Source organism: Haemaphysalis longicornis, unplaced genomic scaffold (assembly GCF_048455015.1).
Source record: "Haemaphysalis longicornis isolate Haplotype H1 unplaced genomic scaffold, Haemaphysalis longicornis Haplotype H1 scaffold_1, whole genome shotgun sequence".
In the NCBI taxonomy this organism is placed as follows: Eukaryota; Metazoa; Arthropoda; class Arachnida; order Ixodida; family Ixodidae; genus Haemaphysalis; species Haemaphysalis longicornis.
The window spans coordinates 74,790,961-74,817,351 of NW_027526203.1; the positions used below are offsets into that span (position 1 = coordinate 74,790,961).

Below are 26,391 nucleotides of genomic sequence, written 5' to 3' on the forward strand. Positions count from 1 at the left end.
CTGTTTAGTATGTATTTTGAGTACTGTTTATAGTCACTGCTTATATTGTATATACGTTGCGTTTTTTGTTCGTGTTGATTTTTGTTAATATTGGCCAATGCCGCTTGCCGGCTGTCGCACTGGTGGGCTGATGCTAGTCGAGCTGTTTACACGGCTTTTTTCCCGGCTCCCTTTGCGCGAACGTGTTTGTTGTTTTTTCGCGCAAGCATCAAATAAAATCAAATAAAAATCAATTGTACATACTTTTACAATTCAATATAAATACAGAAATACAGCCTGAAACACGCGCAAGTGTTTCGACAAAAGAGGACGTTTTTGTTACAAGGATACAAAATACAGCCTACTTACATAGGTGCAATGGAATACACGTGCATAAACAAGAAATGTAAAATTATAGTGCTTTCCACTCTGTGAAGAAGGATGACCTGCGAAGCTGGACGCAGTTCACGGGCTGCACGAAAGAAAGCACATTTATTTGCGATTTGCGATTTAGCATACTTCCTATCCAATTAGCTTAATGAAACTTGGAAGGTCGAGAAGTTCAGTCTCGCGGACAAACATGGCGTTGTCTGTTTCGCTCCCGCGTCGTAGGCATCTTACTGTTTGTGCAACACACCAATTTAGTCCGCTCGACCACGAAGGACACCGGACAGGTCACAGGGGGCCGTTTGACGTCCATGTTTAAACATCATGCCAGCACAACGGACATGACATCAGTAAGGGCATGAGACCTATGGCTGCGCGTGCAGGTCCCCCCCCCCCCCCTCTTCCTCCACTCCAAACCAGTGCACGCATAAACCGGCAAATGGTTATGCGCGTGGTCAGAAGTGAAGGACATTGTCGAAAATGTCGCTTCGAAAGCTTTTTAAACTGAACAATATGGCTCATGTCGGCGTTCCATGCGCAAAGTTGCCGTTCATCCGGGAGGGATTCACAGCTGCTCGACGAGCTTGAACTTGAGGCAGCAGCGGCGGCGGCAGCAACTTTCCGTTGTTTCCGCGCCCATTCGCGCTTCTGTTCGAGCCGACACTTCTGCAATACCCGCTCTTCTTCCTCCAAGTGAACAATATTCACCCGTCCCAAACGAGTTAGAACCTGGGAAGACTCAAGCTTTATTCTGGAGGACAAACATCTCGCTGTCCGTTTCCCTAGACCACCCTAGGCATCTTACTTTCTGTGTGACAGACGTTACCAACCCAGAACCCAAAGCACTCGATTACGGAGGTCAGCTGACCGGGCGCACTGAGCTTTGAGACTTCCACGTTTAACTCTCCCTCCAGCACAACGGTCATGCCATCAGTAGCAGCATGTAGCCCAGCTGTGAGTGCACGCCCCCCTCCTCCCACCCCCAACCCGTGGACGCAGAACCGCCAACCGGTGATGGGCGCACGCTTAGGCGTGAAACACAAGGGAAGATATCGCTCAGAAATCCTTTCAAGCTGAAGAAGAATAATGAGCTCACGCCGGCGTTCCAACCGCGCAAGTTGCTCTTTCACCGGGAGGGATTCGCAGCAATGGTTCTTTCGCCTTCACTACGTTCTATGGAGTGCTTTACTGACCCTGGGATTTTAATAAGTGCCCTGAAGGAAAGCATATGCCAGCCCGAAGGTCCGTGGAAAGAAGGGTGATAGCAGCAACGCTTAGGAACAGGGAGTCAGCGTTATAAATTAGCGAAAAAAAAACTCATCTAAAAAACATCATAGCTGGAATTAAGACACAGAAAAATGGACTTGTGCCACCCTCGTGATGCGAAGGGCGGACAGCAACAGGTGGACCGTCCGAATACTGTAACAACATGGCAGCGGAGGGGTGGGGCCGGATATATACCCGCAGACCGAGAACTCAGGTGGTGGTGATGCGGTAAGAGACAAAAAAGGACAAAGAATAGACTCGGACGATACATGCAGAAGTGGGCATTGGTTGGAACCTTGAAAGAAAACTAAAGTATGCCAGAAAGCTCGTAGTTCATCCTAAGCTGATGCCGAGAAAGCGAAAAACAAAAAAGCCGCCCGCATCTTCCCACGGGGGGAACTCGAGTAAATGCGTCGCATCTACTCGAGTCAAGCAAAGCGTCACGTCAAGCGTAAGCCATGCAAAGACGCCCTTGACTGAATTCCGAACGCGCGCTCCGCCGCTTATATACGTTGAGGGGACTGCGTAAGCCGGTCCCAGTCGACGACGTTGGCGTACTTGTAAAGCGGCGTGGACTGTAGGTGTTTGAGCCAACCGCGGATGTTGCTTGGCCGGAGAACGGCACACCGGTTATATGCGCAGCGCGCCCGAAGGAGAGGAAACCGCGGAAGAGAGAGTACTGCACATGCGCCGGCCCAAGCGCGTCTGCCGGCCGCGGCTATGACGCAACGTGCCGCGGCTATGACGCAACACAATCCACTTTAATCCAATCCAATCCAATCCAATCCAATCCAAATCCAAGTCAATCCAATCGAATCCAATGCCCCTCGCGAGAGAGTGTTCGAATCCAATCCAATGCCCCTCGCGAGAGATGTGTTCGCTTTCGCCTCGACTCGACGCGCATGCGCAGTGAGCGTGCGGACTACGGACGCCAACGCGGGTGACATCGTGAGTTACTGAAATGTTCTGCATTTAAAAAGCTCGCGGTTCATCCTATGCGAGAGGCCTCTATCCTGCAAGTAGGCTTCAGCAAGTAGACGATGACGCCATTTACGCACACCAACACCACCACAAGTGACGTGCTTTGTTTGGAAACTCCTTTCAGGAGTCATTTTTATACGCGTACTTTCGAGATTCTTTAGAGTGTTACAAACTGCGTTCTACGCACGGAGTATGTGGCAGAAGGCGATGGTATACTGGAAAAGAGGGAGCCATTCCAGGGCGAAATACGTGGGTATTACATAAGGGCATGGGCGTCCGGAAGGGGGGGCAAGGGGGGGGCAACCGCCACCCCTTGGAAATTCGTATATTTTTATGCACTACAAAAAATCTGCACAGCTTGTTTGGCCCATAATTAAAATAACTTTGCCCTGAAAGACGGAAGAGAGGAGAGAACGACACCGACGTTCTCTCCTTTGTCACGTCCTTTAGCGCAAAGGTTTTTTTATTTAAATATGTACGTGAACCAACTAGCCCAACAGTCCACGCTACTCAAATGGTTAGCACACTCAGGTCCTGCATATCCGTATGGAACGCCCTTCAGGACTGCGGTCAACATTGCACTTTAGACACTGACTAACATTGTCGGTCATGTGACGGCAGTGAAACAGACTGCCGGTGCTGGCTATTGAAGATAGCGAACAATTCTGAAAGGTTTGACTTTTTTTTTAAACTCTAGATTTATGCACTCTTACAGCAAGAACTTCCGTTTTCGGACAAAGTTGCAGCTATATCTAACAAAACATCTTCACCGCTACACCTATGTGTAACATCCTCCCGTGCCATCCCATCACCTTGTACACCCTTTCCTTCGAAATTGCGAAATGTCGGCACCACCCAAGCCCCGCAACAAAACCTATAAATCAGCCCCTGAAAACGCTTGTACGCCTGTACTGCATTGAAAGCCAATGAGGCGAGTAGTATCTTCATTGCGTGAGCCATTTCAACAGACTTCATCACACATGTAACCTCGCAATTTGCCCAGAAAAACCCGAGGCGTCTGCAGCTGCTATTCAAGGAAGATTGGCGGAGTGCAGTTCTATGTATGTGCATGTATTGGGCTGTGTGCTGGTGATCAGTTGGCGTGAGTCGAGAACCCTCACGCAGCGAGACTGGTCACTCTTCTTAACAAAGTGACAGTAACTTTTCGCATTTTCTTTATTAACTTTATTTCTTTGTTCGGTAATAAAATCCAATGTATATCCTCGAAGTCTGGTTATAATTCACTGTTTGTACTTTTTGTAACCACAAATAGCGCCTTTTTGGTGCTATCCATCCGTACACCCCCCTCCCCCCGTTAATGGATGCCCCCCCTTGAAAAAATTCTGCGGACGCCCTTGCATAAGGGGCACTCGCAGTGTCAAGTGCGCGCGATCGTCCCCCCCCCCCCCCCCCCCCCCGGGGGAGGTTGGCCGATAACGACGAGGTGACGCCGACCGCTATGGTGCCGGCTGCTGCCGCCCGGAGGGGCGCCCGTGTGCGTACCGCTGGAAGGAATTGCTCCATCTCGAAGGCGATGTCGCCTTACAGATACGGTGGTGCAGCGGCAGATAAGAGACACGTCAGCGTCACTCCCGATAAAGGAGCCGAGAAAGAGTCATGGCCGGGCGCTTTCGGTATGAGCCGGTGGGAACCGTATCGAATTACGCGCGCTGGAGTCCCTTTATACGCTCTGCGGCTCTGTGAATGAACTCGAAGCGCGAATGGGAGCGACTTCAATCGCCGAGAGTATTGCACAAGGTTTCTTTCGCAGGGTGCGGATGGGTGAGCGAACGTGAGAGGGGCGGGTGACGGTCGCGCGGGAACGGCGAGTGCACTGCAGGCTTTGGGCGCTGGTCAGTGGGACGCTACAGCACGGTGATTCAGCTAGTACAGGATAACCAGCTTCACAGTGGGAGTTATGGGGACGCATGTTGCGACCACATGCCATAAGTTGGGATGATGATGATGAAAACTTTTATTGAGCAAAGCGGAAGGTGCTATGGCTGCTCGCCGGAGGGAGGACTTAGTAAAGAATCCTGCCGGAGGCGCCATGGCTCTTCTGGTCTTTCAGGCTCGGGCTGGTCAGCAGGCTTTCCCACTGCTCTGGGGTTGGGAGTGAAGACGTGGTATGGCTGGGGTGTGCTGCATTCCCTGACCATATGGCATAGGGTGCAGGTGGTAGGACAGAAACAGTAGTCTTGAGGGTGTTGGGCGGGATAGAGTTTATGAAGTAGCGTACCATGGGGGAAAGTATTGGTTTGTCTCCCGCAAGATCAACCGGGCTCAACCAACCATCCGGAATTCGAGAGCGGCTTGTGCCAAGTCTCCAGAAGCAAAAGTTGCCGAGAAAATATCGGAAGTAGTAAAAAAAGTCGCAACCTTGTACTGAAAGTTTGAAACGCAGCAAGAAAAATCTCAATTTTCAGCCAGATGATGGAGAAATTACTTTTCGATGGCCTTCGTGGAAAAACTGCAGTAATTCCAAAAGTACCAAACTGTATAAAAAATTGTATTCATTTTCTACGATGCGAGAAAGCCACAGTCGTTGGTTATTGTCTACAAAAAAAGCTAAGATGTGTAAGCTTATGTAAGTTTTTAAAGAATATGAATGATCATAAAACGCGCGTCTGCTGCCCACCATTTTTCGTCACTTTAGCTGCCTCCTTAAATTTTCGCCCCTATTATGTACCGTCCAACACGTTTCCCCCCACTCCACATGGAATTTAAAAACGTGTGAACTACCTCAACACCACACTTTAAACCAACGGCGTTGCATGAAGGCTTTGACGAGATTTCTACAATACGAGGTGCCCTAAAAAAGCAACACCACAAGTTTCGCATTGTGTCGGGTAGTGGCGGTGTACTTGGTGTGTTTTTAGCAACTCTGACTTCTTGGGCTCTGTTCTCAACTTTGCGAAATAACCGCGGCATTTTCTTAAAACCTTGCTCTGTCTGGATTTCATTTTAAAGACCATATATAAGGCCCTTTTTCTTGAGTGTAAAGGTTCGGAAGGTCCCAGAAATATGTAAAACCACCACCTCTCAAAGGAGGCAGAAAGTAACCGAGTCGCCCCACTGAAATTTTTGTCGCCACGAGCCTCTAAAAGATGCCAGTGTGGCGAAAATCGCCAAACCTGGCAACCGATGCTCGAGACCGCAAGTAGCGGCGCTCTGGCCAACGATAGAAAACTAAGCGCAGCCGCGGAGCACGCCATGCCTGCGTTGCCAGTTTTCACCAAAGCATCACACCAGGAGTAACCTATCACGTGACAAAGGCGCTAAGGAGGCTATAGCGATTGGGGCAGAGTGGCAGAAGTAGCAGGAAAAGAATTGGTTGGGCGATTGGGGCTGCGATGCGTTTGGAATTAAAAAAAAATACAGGAGGCATGGTACAGAGCACAGCAGAGTCCTTTTTTCATACTTCTTTTTGTTTCTGTGCTTTGACGTTGTAACCTCATCCTCTAATTTTGTTTAAAAATGCGTATTGGCGTAATTGATGCACCTACAGCACATTGAATTACAACTGTGAAGCAAGACTGGGTATTCCCTAGCACTTTTTGGTTGCGTGTTTTAGGAAAACCGAGCTCGGGTGCCGAACTATTAGGGCGAGGCGGAGGAACGTCCGGAGAGGATAATTAAATGGCGGAGACGCTTCCGTTGCTCTAGGCCAGTGGTTCTCAAATGGGGATCCGCGGAACTAAGGGGTTCCCCGAAGCCATTTTTAGGGTCCGCGAAGCGCTGGGCTTACAAAAAGGAGTCGAATTTTGACGTGACGGCCGCAGCATTCCGCACAAGATTGTCTCGGTCTACTTCTTTCCCAAATTCCCTCTTCTCCACATGTTCCCGGCCTTCCCGAACTACGCAGCTCTGGATGACTTAAAACATACATATTAAAAAAGAAACATTTGAATTAGATTGCTTTTATAATTCCACTGTTTCAACACTCACAAGAACATTTTAAAATATTTTGGCTGTCACATCGCATATTACGATTGTCAGTTGGCATCGGTGGCTTGCATGCTTAAAAAGCATATTTCGAAACAGGTTGAATGTGGCCGCAGGTTTGCGACTCTGTTTAAGCGCGACTGTTTTATGTATTGATCCACTGCCGAAAATGAAGCGATTTATACATTTTTTTTTGCAGCTTGGCTGCCGGACGCAATAAAAGGCCATTCTTTTGCACTCAGTTTGAGTAATTTCTCTATTCAAACTCTGTCCCTCCAAAAAAGGTGCTCCCCCATTACTAACACCGGTACACAAGGGTTCCCTGACACATCCATGGCTGAGAACCACTGCGCTAGGCCATGCGCGTTGCAGTGCCCGGACATTAGGGACACGGTCAGCTCTATTCTGTCAGCTCACGGTGCCAAATCGACGTGGTCAAGCGTGGATTATGTTACCTGCGGTTAGGCTCTCTCGTGCCATGCAGCAGCTCATAACAGTAGTTATTTGTAACCGTAGGGGTGGCGGGTACCGGGACCCGACTGGGCATGTGCGCATTCGTTCTGGTGAGAGGCAGGCCCTCGGCACCCTGCCAATGCGCGCATGCGCAGTCGGGTACCGGTACCCGCCACCCCTAGCCGCTGTGATTAAACTATTATTGTCTTCACCGCAATTAAGGCTTCGCGTGTCATAAAATGCAGAGCCGCCCCCGCAATAATTTCTGCATCAAATCACGTTGCACAATAAGCACTTATCTAACACAAGTAAGCAGCGCGAGACATATGTTCGCTTCAATCGAAATGTGGTCACGCTACGCGATCGGCTCCCATCGCATTGACGGTCGTTGTTCCTACAAGTTGCACGGTTAAGATGAAACGTTGGTTATTCATGGCAAACCGCTGTGTTTTTTGCACTTGGCATCGTCCTCGCGAAACTGGTCACAACATCTACCGTGTACAGATGTCCAAAGAGGGTAAATAGCTATTCGTAAATGTTCCGAGTTGTTGGACGTTCTTCTACAGTACTTCAGGTAACTACAACAAAGGGTAACCGCGGTTGCCGATGCGCTTGGCAGCGCAAATAAATGCAACGCGATTGCGTTGTGGTTACGTTGCACGTTTCTATGGCTGGTGTTTATACTCGGTTGGGTGTTCCGACACGCCTTCTCCTTGGACTCGGTGAATGGTCTTCGACTCTGTGAACGCGCTAAATGTTCGACTCTGTAAACGCGCTCTGTCAAACGCGCTAAAAAAAAAGGCTGAGCTCGAGGAAACTGTGCTGCTTTCACACGTGGTTATGGATTGATTAGGAATATGTTACCGTATTTTCGATGCGTACAGCCAATTGGTCATTAAAAAAAACACCTAATATCTAATCAAATGCAGCCACATGTAAGCTAAAATGTGCGCCATGACTCACCCAACTATTCATTTTGTTACTGAAAGGAAAGCCAGCCCTCTCGAGCGCCAAGACGAGGGGAGGGGGGGGGGGGTTTGTCACAGGGTAAGTACTTTAGCTCATTTAAACGAATGAAGGCAGGAGTTTTGAAATGTTAGAAAATAACGAAAGCGGAGAAAAAACATGCATGCAGATCATCCGAAGCAGATCACAAAAATTTACCATCCCTTTCAGAAGATAGTTGCCAGATGAGCGAAAGTTAAAAGTGCGTCCAACCTTCGCTGAAAGTGCGTCCAATCGATCGTCAAACCTTCAAACTCCCAAATCGCAAACGAATAGCGAACCCATGCGACTATTTTTCGCGCACTAAGTAAGCGCATCAAGGACTAAACGTATACCGATAAGTGGTTTATGAGATAAAGCTGTACTATTGTAAAGTCGCCCACAGACTTAGCTGGAGCAAGGCTTTACACGCTCATAGTGTCCTCCTGCTTTGGTGTACAGTAATTAGTCACAACTGCTGCATTTCCTTTAACTCTTTTTAAGTTTAAGGGGGCCCTTAAGCCCCCCACGTTCGTTTGAACAGTTTTTGTTAGGAACTATTGAGGTATTCCGCACTAAAATAAAAGGTGATGCTAAGCCTGTGGACGACTGTACTGCTTCTTCATGATCGATGCGTCTATTATCTTGTCTAGAACCGTGCCTTTTTCGCGATATTCAAGTAACCATTTTCCCTCAACGGAAGACCGGTTTCACGCACGCGCCGTGTGTACAGATAGCTTATCAGAGCTTTTTGGTAATGCATTAGGGGAAATGCATTAGTTTTTTCACAGGGCGCCATCGGTTCAACTAAGAAAGCTTTCGATTGTATATACTTACCAAGCACATAAACACACCACAAAGCGAGCGAGAGTACAGCGGCAACTGTTGCTGAACGGGTAAAGCATCGAATGTGTAATCCGATGCTTCTATATACAAGCATACCGTTAAGTGCGCATAAATACGGGCAAGTTTTGTGTAAGCGGACACTATATGGTTAAACAGAAAAAAAAAAAACCTGCCTCGTTCACTCGAGTGTTCTTTTTTTGCTACCACCGGCATACTCGTGGTTTTCCTCATTGTGACGCTAAGTGCGGCCTTCACAGTTTACTGTCGAGATGCAAGGTCGGCTATTTGGCCAAGGATGAGTAATTTCAGACAACCTCACGCATAATTTCAGGGGGGGGGGGGGCGCAGTGTGGTTCATTTTGAAGACGTTAGTTTTACCGATTAACAGGTTGAAACATTACTCGCCATTAAAGCCTCCATCAATTTATGGGTCAATTCAGCGATCAATCGGCCCGTCGTATAGTTTGTACGCCTTCGCTCTACATGCGTAGAGCCAGCGATACGAAGGAAGGCCTCCAGAATGCGGGCCGACGGGTGCGGAACATATCCCCCTGAAGCGGGCTTTGTCGTCGGGACGTGTATTGTAACGCTTTGGTCTTAAAGCTCTCGCATTCGTCGGTGTACTCCTTGCAGCATGCCTTGCGCCCACCTGTAGTCTACAACATCCCTATCCATTCTGCTGCCTCTTTCGCAAGCACCGTTATACGACACTCGAGCAATTGAAACAAAGTCGGTTGAGTGGAAGATTCATTATTGCCACGAAAGTGCGTTGGCGACCTTCAGGCAAAACTATGCGTCCCAGTACAGTTGGAGGCATCGGTAAGAGAGGGGTATGAGACACATGCTAAAAAGCGTCGGGCTCAAGACGCCGCCCTGAGGAACTCCTTGCGTGACGGGATGTTTGGCCGTTTCGCCATCCCTGGTGGCCATGTAGACGTACAGGTCTTGCAAGTAGTCACATAACCCCTGGAACATGCATCCTCGAAGCCCTATGCATGTCATCTCTCTTCGGATGGCTCCGTGTGCGACGCTGTCGAATGCTGCTTTGATGTCAAAGAAGACAGCTGTAGTGATGTTTTCGGCTGATTTTTGCCGGGTAATATCTGACACCAAGGAAAGCATGTTGTCTACGCTACTACGTCCTCTCCTGAATCCAGACCTGCCCAAAGCTGTTAACATTTCACTCTACGGAGACGACATGTGCATCTGGGCTTCAGGCAGGAACCGTCGAAACATTCGCGCCGCACTCCAGAAGGCAATTCTGAAGGTGAGAAAATATCTCAGATGCTGTGGTCTCATATTTTCCCCTGAGAAGTGTGCTGCGATGGCATTCACGCGGTGCGATGTTTCACGTTATACACTCACCGTAGAAGGTACTCCAATACCTTATGTCAAGTCCCACAAGTTTCTCGGAGTGACGTTTGACCGCTCAATGTCATGGGGCCCACATATTCGGCGACTGAAGGAGCGGCTTCTGTGTTTTGTGCGCATTCTGCGTGTGCTCAGTGGAAATTCGTGGGGTTCCCTGTATCCTCACTCTTTTGCCTATATCAGCTGTCGCCTAGAAGCCTGAAGGTCATAGACTCAGTGCTGGCAAAAGCTATGCGCACCTGCTTGGGTCTGCCTAAATGCACATGGATGGTTGGAACTCTGTGCGAAGCTCGGTGCTTTTCCGCCACAGTGCTACAACCCCAAGAGGTGCTTCGAACATCTTTGTGCCATGTGACTCTGTCACAAACTCGAGCGTACGACGTCTAAAAGTACCTTATAAATTTTTCATTTTATTGTACAGCGCCTAATTCTTCTTGCAGTCGTCCGATTCAGTCCATTCGGTTCTATTCGCCCGAGACAAGGCTGGAAGTTTCTCGAACGAAGAGGCGGTAACACGATCTCACGCCGGCTGGCCGTCCCGAAAACAACAAAAATAAAACCTCCGCCGCTCCGGTTTTGTCGAAGCTTCCAGTACTTTCGAGGAGGTGCGCGTGGCCTTGCCAGTGCTAAAGAGCGTCGATGATTCTAGAAGGGAGAAGAGTGAAGTTGTTCGCTGACGGCGGCGGGCGCGTTGTGTGTTGTGCTCTCCTTCTCCGCGCCGGCACGGTTATAAAAGGAGGAGCCGCGCCTAAGCAAACCAGCTACGTTTGGCAGTCGTGATGTGACAACGGCACCTGCCAGTTTGTACATCACACCATCGGCGACCCACGCCCCAACGCACTCCCGGGCCTCGAATCACCGTGATCGTCTCGGACGGCCTGGCCTACAGCGAAGCCACGCTTCCCAGGTAGCCGAATCGCCTCCGACAGCGGTGCATCGTCCGGCCCGGTCGGTGAATGCTGGGACTCAGTCTTTCATAAGCATCGAACTGTTCGTTTTCTTTTATTAACTGCTCCGATTCGTAATATTCCTTTTTTAACGCTCCTGGTTGTATGATTTTGTCTAATTGGTCTGTTTCTTGTATTTGAATTACATCTAAGTTGTCTGTCATTATCGATCCGTTACCTCGTGCTTGTGGTTGTAACTTGCCTGTCTAAATATAAGTCTTTGTGCGGTTTTTCGTTCAAGGCTCTTGCTCATTCTTGCCGCTCTAGTCGGCGAAAGCCGCACATCAGACGGCCACCCCCTTTGTCACCTGTGCCCTGTGGATTCGGTGGGGTTTGTCGGCTCTCTTGAGTCGACTCCCCATATCTTCTGACAGTGCACCCTAATTTAAAAAAACGGGTGACAGACTCGGTGTCGTACGCATCCTTTGGCAGACCTCTCCACACAGTATGCAAGACGCCTGCTTCCGGCGAATTTTCAAAGACCTCAAAAGTCGATAGTAGCACCGTGGATACTGGCGCCATGGAAAATTTGCACGACAATACCCGGAATCAGCAAAAAGTCTGCCATGCCCGTGCGTCTGCCCTCGATTCGCCGCTGCGCGAAAAACTGCAGCGAGCTCCCTCTCTCGTGTACGTCATGGAGGCAGTCTTAAACTTAGTCGTTTTCTTGGGCCCTGGGCCAATAGTGCTGACAGTACCTTAGGTACAAAAGTTCTACTCCAGTTCCTACGAGACAATCAACTAGACAAAGTTCTCTAGATCACAGACAGACCAAGTGTGTCACAATATCTACTCTTTCGCACTGTGGCGTTCATCTATTTATTTTTCTTGGGTTGGTGTTGTTACTCTTTATTTTCGCGTCGTTTACTTTTCATTTTGTTTCAGCGTTTCCATTAACGATTTTCTTATCAATTGTATTTTTAAATGCAGAGCATTTCAGTAACTCACGATGTCACCCGCGTTGGCGTCCGTAGTCCGCACGCTCACTGCGCATGCGCGTCGAGTCGAGGCGAAAGCGAACACATCTCTTGCGAGGGGCATTGGATTGGATTCGAACACTCTCTCGCGAGGGGCATTGGATTGGATTCGATTGGATTGGCTTGGATTTGGATTGGATTGGATTGGATTGGATTAAAGTGGATTGTGTTGCGTCATAGCCGCGGCACGTTGCGTCATAGCCGCGGCCGGCAGACGCGCTTGGGCCGGCGCATGTGCAGTACTCTCTCTTCCGCAGTTTCCTCTCCTTCGGGAGCGCTGCGCATATAACCGGTGTGCCGTTCTCCGGCCAAGCAACATCCGCGGTTGGCTCAAACACCTAGAGTCCACGCCGCTTTACAAGTACGCCAACGTCGTCGACTGGGACCGGCTTACGCAGTCCCCTCAACGTATATAAGCGGCGGAGCGCGCGTTCGGAATTCAGTCAAAGGCGTCTTTGCATGGCTTACGCTTGACGTGACACTTTGCTTGACTCGAGTAGATGCGACGCATTTACTCGAGTTCCCCCCGTGGGAAGATGCCGGCGGCTTTTTATGTCCGGACTCTGCTGGCAGCATTCTCTTGTTTTTGTTTCCTTTTTTTAACGTTTCTTGTTTGTCTTCTTCCTGCTGTACCCTTAATGTCTAATATTCACCACACATCAACTTAGTCACCCCCCCCCCGCCCCCCCCCCCCTATCTGGTGTAGGAAGCCTTGTCCCTAGCAGGGCTGACCTCACCAGTTCACATTAAAGATATTCTCTCTCTCTCTCTCTCTCTCTCTCTCTCTCTCTCTCTCTCTCTCTCTCTCTGTGTGTGTGTAAGAGATACAACCAATCTGAAAGAAAACAGAGAACCAAACAATCTGCTGGAGGAAAGAAAGTGCTGCAAGCGCTGGCGCGACGCGGTCGAAGAGAGCGATGCGCTCAAGCCACGCCTCGGCATTGCGCCGGCGACGAGAAAGTCCACGCGAGGTCCGTGAACACGCAGAAAGGCGTATGATGCGCGCTCAAACGCGCTCCCTCGACCCGCTCTAAATATAGGCGAAGAACGTGGTCGGGTTCGGCGGAGGGTTCCCCGCATTTTTGCCCATCTGAGGACTTTCCCCGGCAGCCGTCCACAGCGACGCCTCCGGAGAAAAAGAAGTTGGCTGCCCTCTCCGCTACCACCACCGCTGCGCTGTTTTCCCTTCTTCCAGCCGGCTTTGCTGCGTTCCTGCTGCTTTCCCCTCTCCGGCGGCCTGCCAGTGTGTCACGGCAAAGTCTGCTTTTTCTCCGCTTTCGTTTTCTCCATTGTTTATCTTCGCGGCTCCGCAGCCGGGCCCCCTCCCTCCTACTCCTCCTCCTCCATCCGACGTCTGCCTTCTGGCCCCATCGGCACTGTTTGCACGGGCTTTGTTATCCGACTGCATACGGGACTCGCTCGGCGCCACGAGCAGCAAACCACCCCGAACGCAAGCTTCCGCTCTGCCGGCTTTGAAAAAGGACGTGGTTAGGCGAGCTTCGGCCATCCCTGCCTCCGCCTCGTAGCGCGCAGCTTTTCTGAACGCCTTTTGCTCGCCGTTTTATTTACCGCCTAAGCATTGTCAACAAAAGGCAGATGCACCAAAGGACTTACGCAATCGGCCGCGCTGTGCTCTCGCTCACCAGGTATCACGGAAGATTATACAGAGCAGGAAAACGTGAAAAATGGGTATTGACCTTGTGCACGATTCCTGTTCTCGTTTCTGTTGTTCTGCTTGGCATTAGTATTCCGTTAGAGGCAGCTTGTTGTAACCGACTCACCAGTTACGAACAAAAAACTGTGGAAGATGATTGCGCTGACAGCCATTTCGTAAAACGTCAACAATCTTGGCAGTCCCCAACTTGCCTTGTCCGTTTTTTTATTTTTTTTTTGTAGCGCCATGCTTGCATACGGTAGTACTTGAGTCAAATGCCGGGGATGTGCGTCTAATTTTAAAACGATGAAGGTTGATTATTATATTGGAGTAAAAAAAAGCAACCATATATATAAATTTGCTCCTCTCTTCGGTGCCTTTCCCCATACCACATAGTTAATTGTAGGATAATTCGCGTCTGGTTGAACGCAGCCTGTGGCCTAAAGTATAAGGCGGCCGTATTTTCGGAACTAAATATCACCTCGGTCACGATTTCGAGTCCCGAGACCACTCACGTGCCAGACTGTGGCTGTAGTACGTACTAAACAAGAGATTATGCTAATCGCTGCAAGACAAGGGATTGACCAATCACCCAAACCACAGGAGAGGCGTTACTGGAATACTTGGTGGGGGGGTCCCTTAGCATGTAATCCGTATACACCGAACAGAGAATGCACAACGCATGCAGCAGAGCGACAGAGCAAGTGCATCTTGGATAAGCTGGTCCTCTCGCGCCGTTTGAAAAGGTGCCCATGGCAAGATGGAACAAGGGCGTTTATGTTTCAGGACTGACAAATTTTGGAGTTCAAGTTTATGGATACTATCTGCAAAAAGGTGCAAAAGCACGCCTTTCACTCTGTGGAATGAAACATTGCGAGGCGCAATGAATGCTTTTTCACTGGAGATTAAAAAATACGGTGATTAAATGTTCAACGCTTGTTGGCTGGGTTGGCTATGCGACCGCTTAAGCGGCTAACTATTCAACTTTGGTGCTAACCAGTATTGCGCATTTTGCACTTGCTATGCCGATACACCGCCTCTGGCAACTATCATTTCATGTCATGTTCACCCACATACGGCATTACTAACACCACCAGGGGCCGATGGAGGCTTTTTGAGATGGGGTCAGCCTGTTGGGGTTGATTATGATGACGATGATGACAGCGTGAGTTTTATTTCGCAAAGCATAATGTTTTCACTTCACATATGCCCTCTTACAGGGAATGTCGGACACTTTGAGAAGGCTTACGTATACTGTATGTACTCGACTCTAATCATCCCCTTTTTTTCCACGATCGCGATGCCCAAAATGCTTCGATTCGAAAAACCTATAGTTCATAATTGGCCTTTTGAATGTCACCGAGAGAAAGCGCAAAAAGCTGTTTCAGAAAGAATTTCCAAACAAAATCACCTAGCTCTTAGCTCGACGTCCATCAGCGCGAACGAAAATGGTCCCGTAATTCCATTTCAGGAAGAAAATTTCTCCCTGTATTGTTTCCTCATGTTACATCTTTAACATGTAAGACTGCTAAATAGACGGGCGAAGGGAGGTGGGAGGTGACACTCTTCGTGGGTTTGCGTCCTCAATGTGATTTCATTTGGCGCCAATTGCCAAGAAAAAAGATTACAATAACACAAAAACGGTCACTAAGACCAACAGTTGTCCAAAACGTTCTTCACAAACTCTTCTGTATTCGTCGCAATTTGGAAGCGCGCTCATGTTTCAACTCTCCCTCGCAGTAGATAATGATGACCGCGACGGCATACAGCCCTGAACAGGTGACCTCGCCTGGTTGTCGCCAGCATATCTTCAGGACCAAGCTTTGATTCCACAACAGCCACAACCACTGACATAACCTGTGCAACACCATTTCTGAAACTCCTGGTATTTTTTTTTTTTTTCAGTGGCAATTAAATCGCCCGATGATCGTTAGGAAATTCCCCCAGGATCCGCGCCTGACTACAGCTAACCCTGACTTATCAGATGAACTCGTCATTACGTGCGTGGTACTCCATTCTCTGGAATACTATAATTGACCTCATCTATTTTTCCCAAATTTTGGTGCTTTAACGCACTGAAACTACATCTGGACTATGAGGCGCGTCGTAGTGGAGGACCACTGATTTTATTTTGGGCCACCTGCGCCGAAATCTCGACCCACGGTCGTTTCCCTTTTTGCCCCCACCTGAAAAACAACCGCCGCGTCTGGGATAAAACATGTCTTTAGGCTCCACAGCCCAACGCCATAGCCCCATAGCCACTGAGCCACCGCGGGGGGTTTCTCGTTCGTGCGTTCAAGACCTGTTTTATGCTTAACCGTTTAAATATCCAAATATGGATTGCGCATTTTCATTCGCTGCACCTTAAGTACCGTAAACGGAAGCGCCATTTATTTTTACTTCGTTCAGATAGCTGACCTATCTTCGAATTATAACTGATACTACAACACGTCATAGCTACGCCACAATGTGGTCATCAGCCGGTGAACTCTTGCCTCCAAGCGCTTTCAACCGATACCTCCCTTTTGCACGTGCGACCACTACTCACACGGTGAGTTTGGCAAGTATATCTTACGCGGTTACAGACGACCGATCGAATGACACAGAACCCCAGTGGTTTCGCCGAGTAATGCTTTACCATAAAAATGAGAGGCTTTCTGGTGATTGCTAGCGCTGACTGAGCTGTGGCCTTGGAGCAGGGCAAGCGATAGCGCCCGATTCCGAAACTTTGAGAGCTGCGGACGCTTGCGTAATGTGATGCCCCTACAGATCGCGCCACTGACTCTGATATTTCATGACCGTCTGCGACGGCCTTTTAGTGAACAGACAGTAACTCACTGGGGTTTAAAAAATAATGCGCACTGACTGGCCAGATTTTGACAGATAGTGTCAAGTGTACGCAGGCCTGTTCGGTTTCTTTAACGTGCTCGGGAGTCCGAGTATGCGAGCTTTTTGTTTTTATTTTTGTAAGTGATATATGACGCCCAGGGGGCCTCGCTATTAGGGGCTCTCTGCACAGTGGTGCAGAGAAGGATTCTAACTGCGCAGCACACATGATGCCGTGCACTGTTACAGGGCACGGCATTACTGCGCATCCCTTTCGCAACTACTGCGCATCCCTTTCAAGCCATTATCTTACCTGTGAACTGCCGGGCGATCCCACGCATTGCTCAAACCACCTGCGCGTACCTCGGGTGCAGCGAGCAAAGTAGCAGATCCGTTCGAATGTTGCTTACCACAGGCATCGCTTCAAAATCACTGAGGAGAAATGACATCGCGAATTAAACTAGAATTATTACGAAGAGCCGTGCGAGACGACCACGTTATCTTTTTAACGCGACAGCACTTAGTGGGACCCCCCGCCCCCTTTCTTATAAGGTTTCGACTTCAAAAAGATATTAAATTCAAGACCAGCGTGGTCCTGCTCCTGATTATACTCAAACTCTTTCCTCTTTCCGACAGCGCACACTCCCCCCCTCCCCTCCCACGCGCGCGCGCTTCTGTGCAGCGTGCGATTAAGACAACGATTTCGTGCTGAAAGCAGAACTCTTCATCTTCATCGGTAGCCGCAGAACCGTGTAATGAACCAGGGTGCGGAGGAAAAGTGAACAATGAGATTCGGACAACTAACTTGGGTGAATTTTTAAACGCTGTACGATATACTGTGCGATAGTTGTCAATGTCATGAGCACTTGATCAGAAATAGGCTGTGAGGTAGACGTAAAAGCGAGTCTCTCACTTCGTCATCATTCTCTTGCTTCTTTTTTATCTTTCAAAACAGGGAAGCCTCCCAATGCAGTTACATTCTGACAGGCGATGACGTCAACGAATTAGAATGTGGCATGCATCATTTTAATTAGATAGGTGGACGATCCGCCGTCGTGGCCAAGAGATGACGCACAAATGGCAGACAGACCAGAGAAGGAAGAAAAACAGGTCAATGAACGCTTGAATTGACACCCAATTTCTGAGGAAACCTCCTTCGAAGAAAGTTACGCATAACTGAGTTGAAAAGAAAACTTGGTAAATTCGGGTCTCGGTGGGATACGAACACTGGGCCTCCAGAATGCGAGCACGCACCCCCAACACCGCAGCCACAGTTCCGTGAATATCAGGTTACTTGAAATCACAGAACGAGCTGCGTGATCTTGCGCGGCTTTCAGGTGAGGGTATACTTATTCCAGGCTGCAAGTTATCGACAGAGGCTGCAGATATAGTCTAGCCAGCTGTAACCGAATCAAGCTGTAACCGAACAAGCCTTCTTATAAACTAGGAGTAAGTTACACTGCTTCATATTATGCGATAACCCTGGCGTCGTGCAGGATGTGGAAGTGCTCGGAAGGGTAAGGTGTAGTGACCACCGTATGGTAAGATCTCGAATTAGGCTAGAGTTGAGGAGGGACCGCAACAAGCTAGTACGAAAGAAGCCGATAAATGAGCAAACAGTAAGACGTAAAGTAGAAGAATTCAGGATCGCGCTGCAGAACCGATATTCCGCCCTTAACGAGGAAGCCGAGCTTACGACACAGGAAGCCAGCGACAACCTTACACGCATTCTCACGGAGTGTGCAGTAGAAGTCGGGGGCACTATGGCTAGACAGGATGCTGGTAAACTTTCACAGGAGACGAAAGATCTAATCAGGAAACGGCAAACCATGAGAATCTCTACCGCAGCTGACAGAATAGAACTAGCAGAGCTCTCGAAGTTAATCAATAAGCGCAAGACAGCTGACATACGGAAGTATAATATGGAGAGGATCGAATACGCTGTAAAGAACGGAGGTAGCCTGAAAGCAGTAAAGAGACGTCTTGGCGTGGGGAAAAATCAGATGTATGCACTTAAGGATAAGCAAGGCAATGTCATCACAAATAGGGATAAAATAGTCACAGTGGCCGAGGAGTTCTATAGGGATCTGTACAGTAGCCGGGACATACAGGATAATGCCGAACGAGACAGTACTTCAGAGGAGATAGACATCCCACCAGTAACGACCGAAGAAATAAGGAAGGCTTTGAAAGAAATGAAAGGGGGCAAAGCACCTGGTGAGGATCAGATAACAGCAGACCTCTTGAAGGATGGCGGAGAAATTGTACTTAAAAAACTGGCAAACCTGTATACGCAATGCCTAATGACCACAATGGTACCGGAATCTTGGAAGAACGCGAACATCATCCTAATCCATAAGAAAGGCGACATGAAGGACTTGAAAAACTACAGGCCGATCAGCTTACTGTCAGTCGTCTACAAGGTATTTACCAAGGTAATCGCTAACCGAATTTCTGCAACCTTAGATTTCAGTCAACCTAAAGAACAAGCAGGGTTCCGTAAAGGTTATTCAACAATGGACCATATTCACACGATCAATCAGGTGATAGAAAAGTGCGCTGAGTATACTCAACCCCTATATATAGCCTTCATAGATTATGAGAAAGCATTTGACTCGGTCGAAACCCTAGCAGTCATTCAGGCATTACGGAACCAGGGGGTAGATGAGCATTATGTAAGAATACTAGAGGATATCTATAATGGGTCTACAGCTACCATCATCCTCCATAAGGAGAGCAGTAAAATACCTATAAGGAAGGGTGTCAGACAAGGAGACACAATCTCTCCAATGTTATTCATAGCATGCTTACAAGAAGTATTCAGAACGTTGGATTGGGAACAGGTGGGAGTAAGGGTTAATGGAGAATACCTCAGTAACCTCAGATTTGCTGATGACGTTGCCTTGCTAAGTAACTCGGGGGACGAATTGCAAAGCATGCTTTCCGCACTGGGCGAACAGAGTAGAACCGTGGGCCTGAAAATTAATATGCAGAAAACTAAAGTAATGATCAATAACCTCGGGACAGCACAGCGGTTTGAGATAGATGGCGAGGCAGTGGAAGTGGTAAGCGAATATATATACTTAGGCCAAGTTGTGACCCCAGATCCCAACCATGAGGCAGAGATAATTAGAAGGATCAGAATGGGGTGGGGTGCATATGGCAGACATTCGCAGATAATGAATAGCAGCCTACCATTGTCGTTGAAGAAGAAAGTGTATGACAGCTGCATCTTACCGGTACTCACCTACGGGGCAGAAACTTGGAGGCTCACTAAGAGGGTTCAACTTAAATTGAGAACGACTCAGCGGGCAATGGAGCGGAAAATGATAGGTGTAACATTAAGGGACAAGAAGAGAGCGGAGTGGGTCAGGGAACAAACTGGTGTTAAAGACATATTAGTAGAAATTAAGAAGAAGAAATGGACTTGGGCAGGGCATGTAATGCGAAGGCAAGATAACCGCTGGTCATTAAGGGTAACAGAGTGGATCCCTAGAGAAGGCAAGCGCTGCAGGGGGCGGCAGAAAGTTAGATGGGCAGATGAGATCAAGAAGTTTGCGGGGATAAATTGGTCACAGTTGGCACAGGACCGAGGTAATTGGAGAATAATGGGAGAGGCCTTTGCCCTGCAGTGGGCGTAGACAGGCTGGTGATGATGATGATGATGATGATGATGAAGTTACACTGGCAGCTTCTAAGAAAATAACCCGGGGGACGATTAGGTTTATGTACAGTGTACTCAATATAAAACTGCAAGTTAATAAAAAAATCACTTAAGACAACCCGGCTTCACATTCCAGGGGGTACCGAGCGTAGACGAGAAAAACGCAGGAATTACACTTTTTGACATACCTTGATTCGCGTTTCATAAACGGCGGTATTCCTTAACGCTGTTAGTTTGGAGTTCTGTGCTTCCTAGGCACAATTTGTTCAACTTTCTTACTAAATTTAATTTAGGGTTTTGTTTCTTGCATTTCATTGCGTGTCCTTTTTTATTTAATTTTTGCCCTTTCTCTCATTGTTGTCTTCCCAATTTCTCACATCCACATCACTGCGCTGTAATCATCGCCATCATCGCAAGCATTGGCGCTAGAAGAGCTGACCTCTCCAGTCCAGATTAAAGAGTTCCCTCTCTCTCTCTCGCTGAATAACGGGATCGTCGGACACAGAGAACATCTAGTCTTATTGGACAGGTCATTTATGCCAATGACAAAAAATTGCAGGCTACAAGGCAAAAAAAACTGAGGAAAGCTCTGAGTAGACATTATTTGTGGTTAGAAAATGAGAGAGAGAGAATGAGATATGCCAGCAAGAAAAAAAAAAAGAAAGAAAAACGCAGCCAAGCACGCACGTTCGTAGCAACTGGGTAATTCCGAAAGAAAAATCAGTTCGTGAGACACTTTATCGGAAGCCTCGGAGACATTAAAGAATATGTGCTCTGCCAGAGAGCCACGCGTGTGTACAGTGACACGCAGATCGCGGCAGATGGCGAGTGACACAGGGTGATAGAGGATTGTTTCGGAAGTCCTGTTTGGTGTTGCAGAAAAAAACGAGTCGCAGTCTGTGGGAAACTATCTATCCCATAAGTGAAGCCGGTTGAAATTCAACGGGACGAGCATGCCTTCAGTCTTTAGGAAGGCAGCGCGCTAATGTCCCTCAGCGGGAGTGCGGGTTATATACGGCCGCGTGCCTCAGCGTTGATCAAACATTTCCAGCTCAAGTTGTCCATGCCACAGGAAAGTGAAATTTCCAATTTGGTTGTCCTTTACACGTCAATTGCGGCAAGAGCTACCCGATATATTGCACAGAAATAATGACTGGGAGGTCCAGGTCGTTCGCTCAACGGTTCCACTGTTGAGGCCCGTTCCCACTTACAACGAAAGCGAGCGAAAGCGACGGGAATTCCGTCGCTTTGTCGCACGACGATCGTTTTTGTCGAATGGTCGGGACAAATTTTCGTCGTGCGACGGAATCGCCGTCGCTTTCGTCACAAGTGTGAACTGGCCTTTAGGGGTTGGCGATTTAAACGTCGTATTATTCATGGCGACACACTCGTCGCTCGGGTCAATCAATGGGCTTGTCTTTGATCATTGCTAAGCTAACATTTTAATTCAGAACGTTCGATAATTGTTGAGCATTCAATTGTTCCTCATAAAAAAGAAGTGGAAAACAAAATAAAAGTAATCCAATTATAGAGTAATTTGGAAGATATACCCCCACCGAGTAACTGCGATGTATATAAGCGATATTTTGTTGTGGAAATGTGCGGTTGGCCAATTCTCATGCCTTAATTTCAGACGTAGGATTGCCTGTGCACAATATAAACGTCCAATACCTATTGGGCAAGCTGTCAAGTACAACTAACTTGCTCGTCGAAGATAGGGACGCGTGTTCCAAATTGCGGTTATGTCGATGTCGCTGTATATTGAAGAGTGGTGACCAGCACTTTTTCATTCCTTCATCGATTCCAGCACCTCACCTTAGGGAGGAATCAAAGACAGAGGGAAGTGTATACTCGTCCATGCTAATGAATATCGACCGAAAAAATAACCGACAATCTCATTTCCAGTAATAAGCGAGAAAATTGTGGAATATTTGCCAAACAATAATAATGCAAGATGAAAACTGCAAAGCCTGCAGTTAAAACCGACAATCTCATTTCCAGTAATAAGCGAGAAAATTGTGGAATATTTGCCAAACAATAATAATGCAAGATGAAAACTGCAAAGCCTGCAGTTAAAACTGGCATGGCCAGAACGAAGCTTTGGAGACCGACCTGAATCTATGGAGGACACATAGCAGCACACATTTTATTTAAAGAGATGGCATGTGTGTATACGGGACCCGTGCAAAACGAAATCCGGGGATGTTCTAGAATCACAAAATATTTTTAAGCGAGAGCCTTGAGTGCCCCATTGCGCGCGAAAAACCGGCGTACAGCGTCGGCGTGACCGAAATATGGTTCTAAGTATGGCCGACAGTGCAAGGAGGATCAAACTAAAGGAAAGAACGTTTGATGGTCTGGAATCCAAAATAGGGGCCTTCGGAATGCGAAACTAACACGCATTATCTGCACCTCAACCGATCCTCGGGAGCAGCCGACAAAAGGAGGACCTAGTTAAAGCGTCGTGGATTTCGAAACAAGTGGTAAGAGACATGTACTGAGGCCTTCTGGAATTGTAACCTGCGCATGCTAATTAGACTAGTAAGAAACGTTTACACTAATAGCGCAGTGTAGGTCGAACAAGGGCGATTGCCTAAGTGCCTCATTTTTTTACCAGGAGGAAGTAAAAAACGACGCACACGTATGGGTCTTCAATCAGCATTAGTTTGCCCCATGAGGGCCCTTGGGTATGCCACAGGACAACCATCTGACATTCGCCGTTGGACGCACGGTCCCCAATACCCGCCCCCTCTTACGCCGAAAGGCGTCCCTGCGCAACAAAAAGAAGAATTATGACGATGATAATGACACACAATGCTTCTATCGGGGCTGTGTCCCCTGCAATGTACTCTCAGCGCCACGCCATGATTGTATAAAGAGGCGATACTTTAATCATCGCTCTGCTTAAAATAAAATGTTTTGCCTTCGCATTACAACACATAATGAGTCTTAGGTGCATCTGAATTTTTTTGCACGTTAACATCTTGCACATCGTGGAAAGCTCAGCCAGTACAAGAACGACCCACGAAATCAAAGTAACGAACAGGTCTTCCGCACACTGGCGTGTGAAAATACAAGCCTTTTTTTTTCGCAACGTTTTGCGGGGTTGCAATTTTTAACGCTTCAGCGGTGGTGAGAGAACACGGCAAAACACAAGCAGGTTCGTACTGCGTTGTTATACTAATCTTGATTCAACTACGTACGAGCTTCGGTTTTTTGTCAGAGGTGAGTCGCGTTCATTCCTTCCCGTTAATTTCCTCGGTTCATATATATTTAAATTTTTATTCAGGCGGTATAATGCACAATTACAGTTAAACCATTTACGTCGAGTCCATTGGGCTCACCCGTCACATACGCCATAAGATGCACCGTAGACCACGCGAACCACTAGACGAACATCAGAAATAGTTTATAACATGTCTCGCTGCCGAGGAACGACCCAGCAGCCCCCCAATGCACAATACGCTTTGTCGCGCCTGACAACGTCAAAATTGACTGCGTCGTCGCTGCATTTCCCAGCTCTAGAGGTACGATTTGACGGCAGGGCTCAACCGCCGTGCGACTGTACACGGCCGAGGCCTATAGATGAGCCGCGTTACGTGGTGAAACAAAACCACAGCTGGGAGATAAAACGAGCGGCGTGGACTGTTGCACGGACGTGAGAAACGACTTCTAGGGATGTTTTGCATGAGAACAGCCGTACGTTGCGCTGGGAATCAGAATGATCCATAAAAAAAGTGCGTGACTCACGCGAGTAGACGTCGAGCGCTAACAGAAGCAACGCTCATGAGGGCGGAATCTGCTGCGGAGTGATAAGGCAAACAATTGTACGGAAAGCGAATACGAAAAAGAAAACAGAACCGATCTGCTCTGACTTCCGCGTTCAATTTACCGCTGTAGGCGACAGACCCTGCCTATCGAGCGCGAAATCCACACTAGCATGATATGAAAGAAAAAAAAAACACTAAAAAGCCCCACATGCATTCATTACGGCTAGTGAGGTTCCCTTTGGCTCTTTAATTTTTTTTATAGTCCTTCGTTTTGTTATCATTTCCGTTCGCCAAGAAAATGTTTTGCAGACCCTAACTTTTGTCTGGCATGTGACAAGCGTAATGACGAAGTTTTTCGCTTAAGTTCCAGTTGAGAAACTCTAGTAAATGTCCATCTTTGCGATTTCCTTTTCGTTCAAACGCGTGGACGTGGTTACAGCACTTTGGTGGCTGTTGTCGTCAGCAATGTGTAATAACCACATCCAAGCATGAACACGCACCCATTCATGCATTTATTGTTGCCTTTGTGATGAAGGCCGAATTCGAATCTGGCGGTTAAGATTGAATTGCATAAGCGAGAGAGCGGCACGTTTGGGAAATATTAACAAAAAATAAACACGTACAATAGCGCTCTTTACAAAAATTTACGAGCCACTTCCGCGAGCCAAAGGTGCATAAATGATAGCATGCGGATCCTGCCTTTATCTAGACAAGGTCCATGCTCGACCGTTGTTATTAGTTCCGTTATCGGCAATTGAGGGAGGCGTGCTCACTGACCGAGGTCCAGTGTGAGGTTGACCTGGTTGGGGTACTGGATGCCCTCGAGCATGGTCTCGCTCTGCCACCAGGTCGTGTTGTCGTTGTTGTTGAAGTCCGTGAGGTAGTCGGCCGGGTGCGCCAGGTGCGGCTTGGTCGAGTCGCAGACCTCGCAAGTTTTGGTCGCGCCCGGTACGTCCGTCTGCGGGCAGTACTTGGTGGGCTCGCGCAGGCCGCACGTGTTCGTGGCCTCTACGCGGACGTTGAAGGCGGCGTTGACGAACTCCGGGATGCAACGCTGGGCGCGGTTGTAGCGGTCGTAGCACAGGCCCCGCGGAGAGGGCCGGCCGTGCTGCTGCGGCTGGTGGTGGTGGTGCTGCTGCGCGCAGGCGACGGCGGCCAGGGACGCGAGCAGGAGGCAGCCGAGCGCCTTGTGGGCCGCGGCGGGCCCTGGGGCAGACGACGAGGGGCGAGCCATCCGTCTGCTGGTGTAGCTGTCGCCGCAATGGCTTCCGACTCCCGTCTGCGGCTCTTCAAGGGAGACTCGCGGCCTGTGTTTGCGGCCGCCGCCTGGAGCCGAGGGAAGGGGAGAAGGGACAGCCGGCCGCGCGAGGGCGTGGCGGTAGTGTTGTGGCTAAGGCTCCGGGGTTCCAGGAACGCGATTAGAACTGCTCCCCTCGGCCGCCGTCCTCCCCCGCCGTGGTGCAGAGGAGAGAAGAAGCCGCTTCCGCCGCCGCCCGTTCTTCAGCCGCATCTCTGGTGTCCTCAGCATCGGCAGCCATCGCTCTCCGGGCCGCCGCTGACGATCCGAGCAGTGCTGCTAGTTGCGCGCAGCGGAGCGCCCAACGGCCCGCGCATCTGGGGGGCGCGCACAGCCGTTTCGGTACTGTGTCATTTCGCTCGAGGGGATGCCCTCTGTTCACGCGCCGGTTTTGTCTGCCCCTCCTCCTAGAATCTGCTTGGCACTCACGGGCTTCACTGCCCGCTACCCTCATTTCCATCTGCCAACCAAAAGAAGAAGGCGCTGCTCTTGACTTTCTGACAACATACACTACCTATCAACGTACAGTTAACTTTTAACAACGTAAAAAACGTTCCCGTAATAAAGGGACAATTTCCGAAAAAATAAAAAAGCGCTTGACCACCATCCTCCAAGATACAAGACGACCATCGCGAACGTCTTGTTAAATCTGAGCATTTTCGAGGTGCCTTATTTTGTCGGCCTGATGACGACAGTGGTGATCTTGGCTTGAGAGTGCCGGTGATCGCCCTTTCTGGGCGCACAGGTTCGCCCTCACACCTACAGCTGAAAAACCAATCGCCTGCACTTTGCGTGCTATACGACCGGTAATTTTATATAAATCAGGTAAAATAATAGAAACCAAACAATACAAACTTCCGCAGTACAGGATCAACTTTGAGGCAGAAGGAATCGCTATTTTAAAAGCAATTGAAAGCCTCCAAGGTAGCTACAAAGAAGAAAACTTACAATGGTTTACCGATAGTTTATCAACACTAAAAGCAACTAGCAATCCATATAATTGAAACGCAAGTATATTTAGAACTAAGGAGATGCTACACGAAA

At 48.6% G+C, this 26,391-nt stretch overlaps 1 protein-coding gene across 2 annotated transcripts in view; it reads right to left on the reverse strand.

Annotated features, from left to right (window-relative positions):
* LOC144177661 (laminin subunit gamma-1-like) overlaps nt 1–25,414 on the reverse strand; it is a 251,634-nt gene extending 226,220 nt beyond the window's left edge. The window contains exon 1 of one of the 2 annotated variants that reach the window (XM_077705275.1): nt 24,828–25,414. In XM_077705275.1, the coding sequence (XP_077561401.1) occupies nt 24,828–25,284 (457 nt within the window). In that variant the 5' untranslated portion in view covers nt 25,285–25,414. The remainder of the gene's footprint in view (nt 1–24,827) is intronic. The other variant, XM_077705274.1, reaches the window with a different exon arrangement.
* Nucleotides 25,415–26,391: the final 977 nt, after the last annotated feature.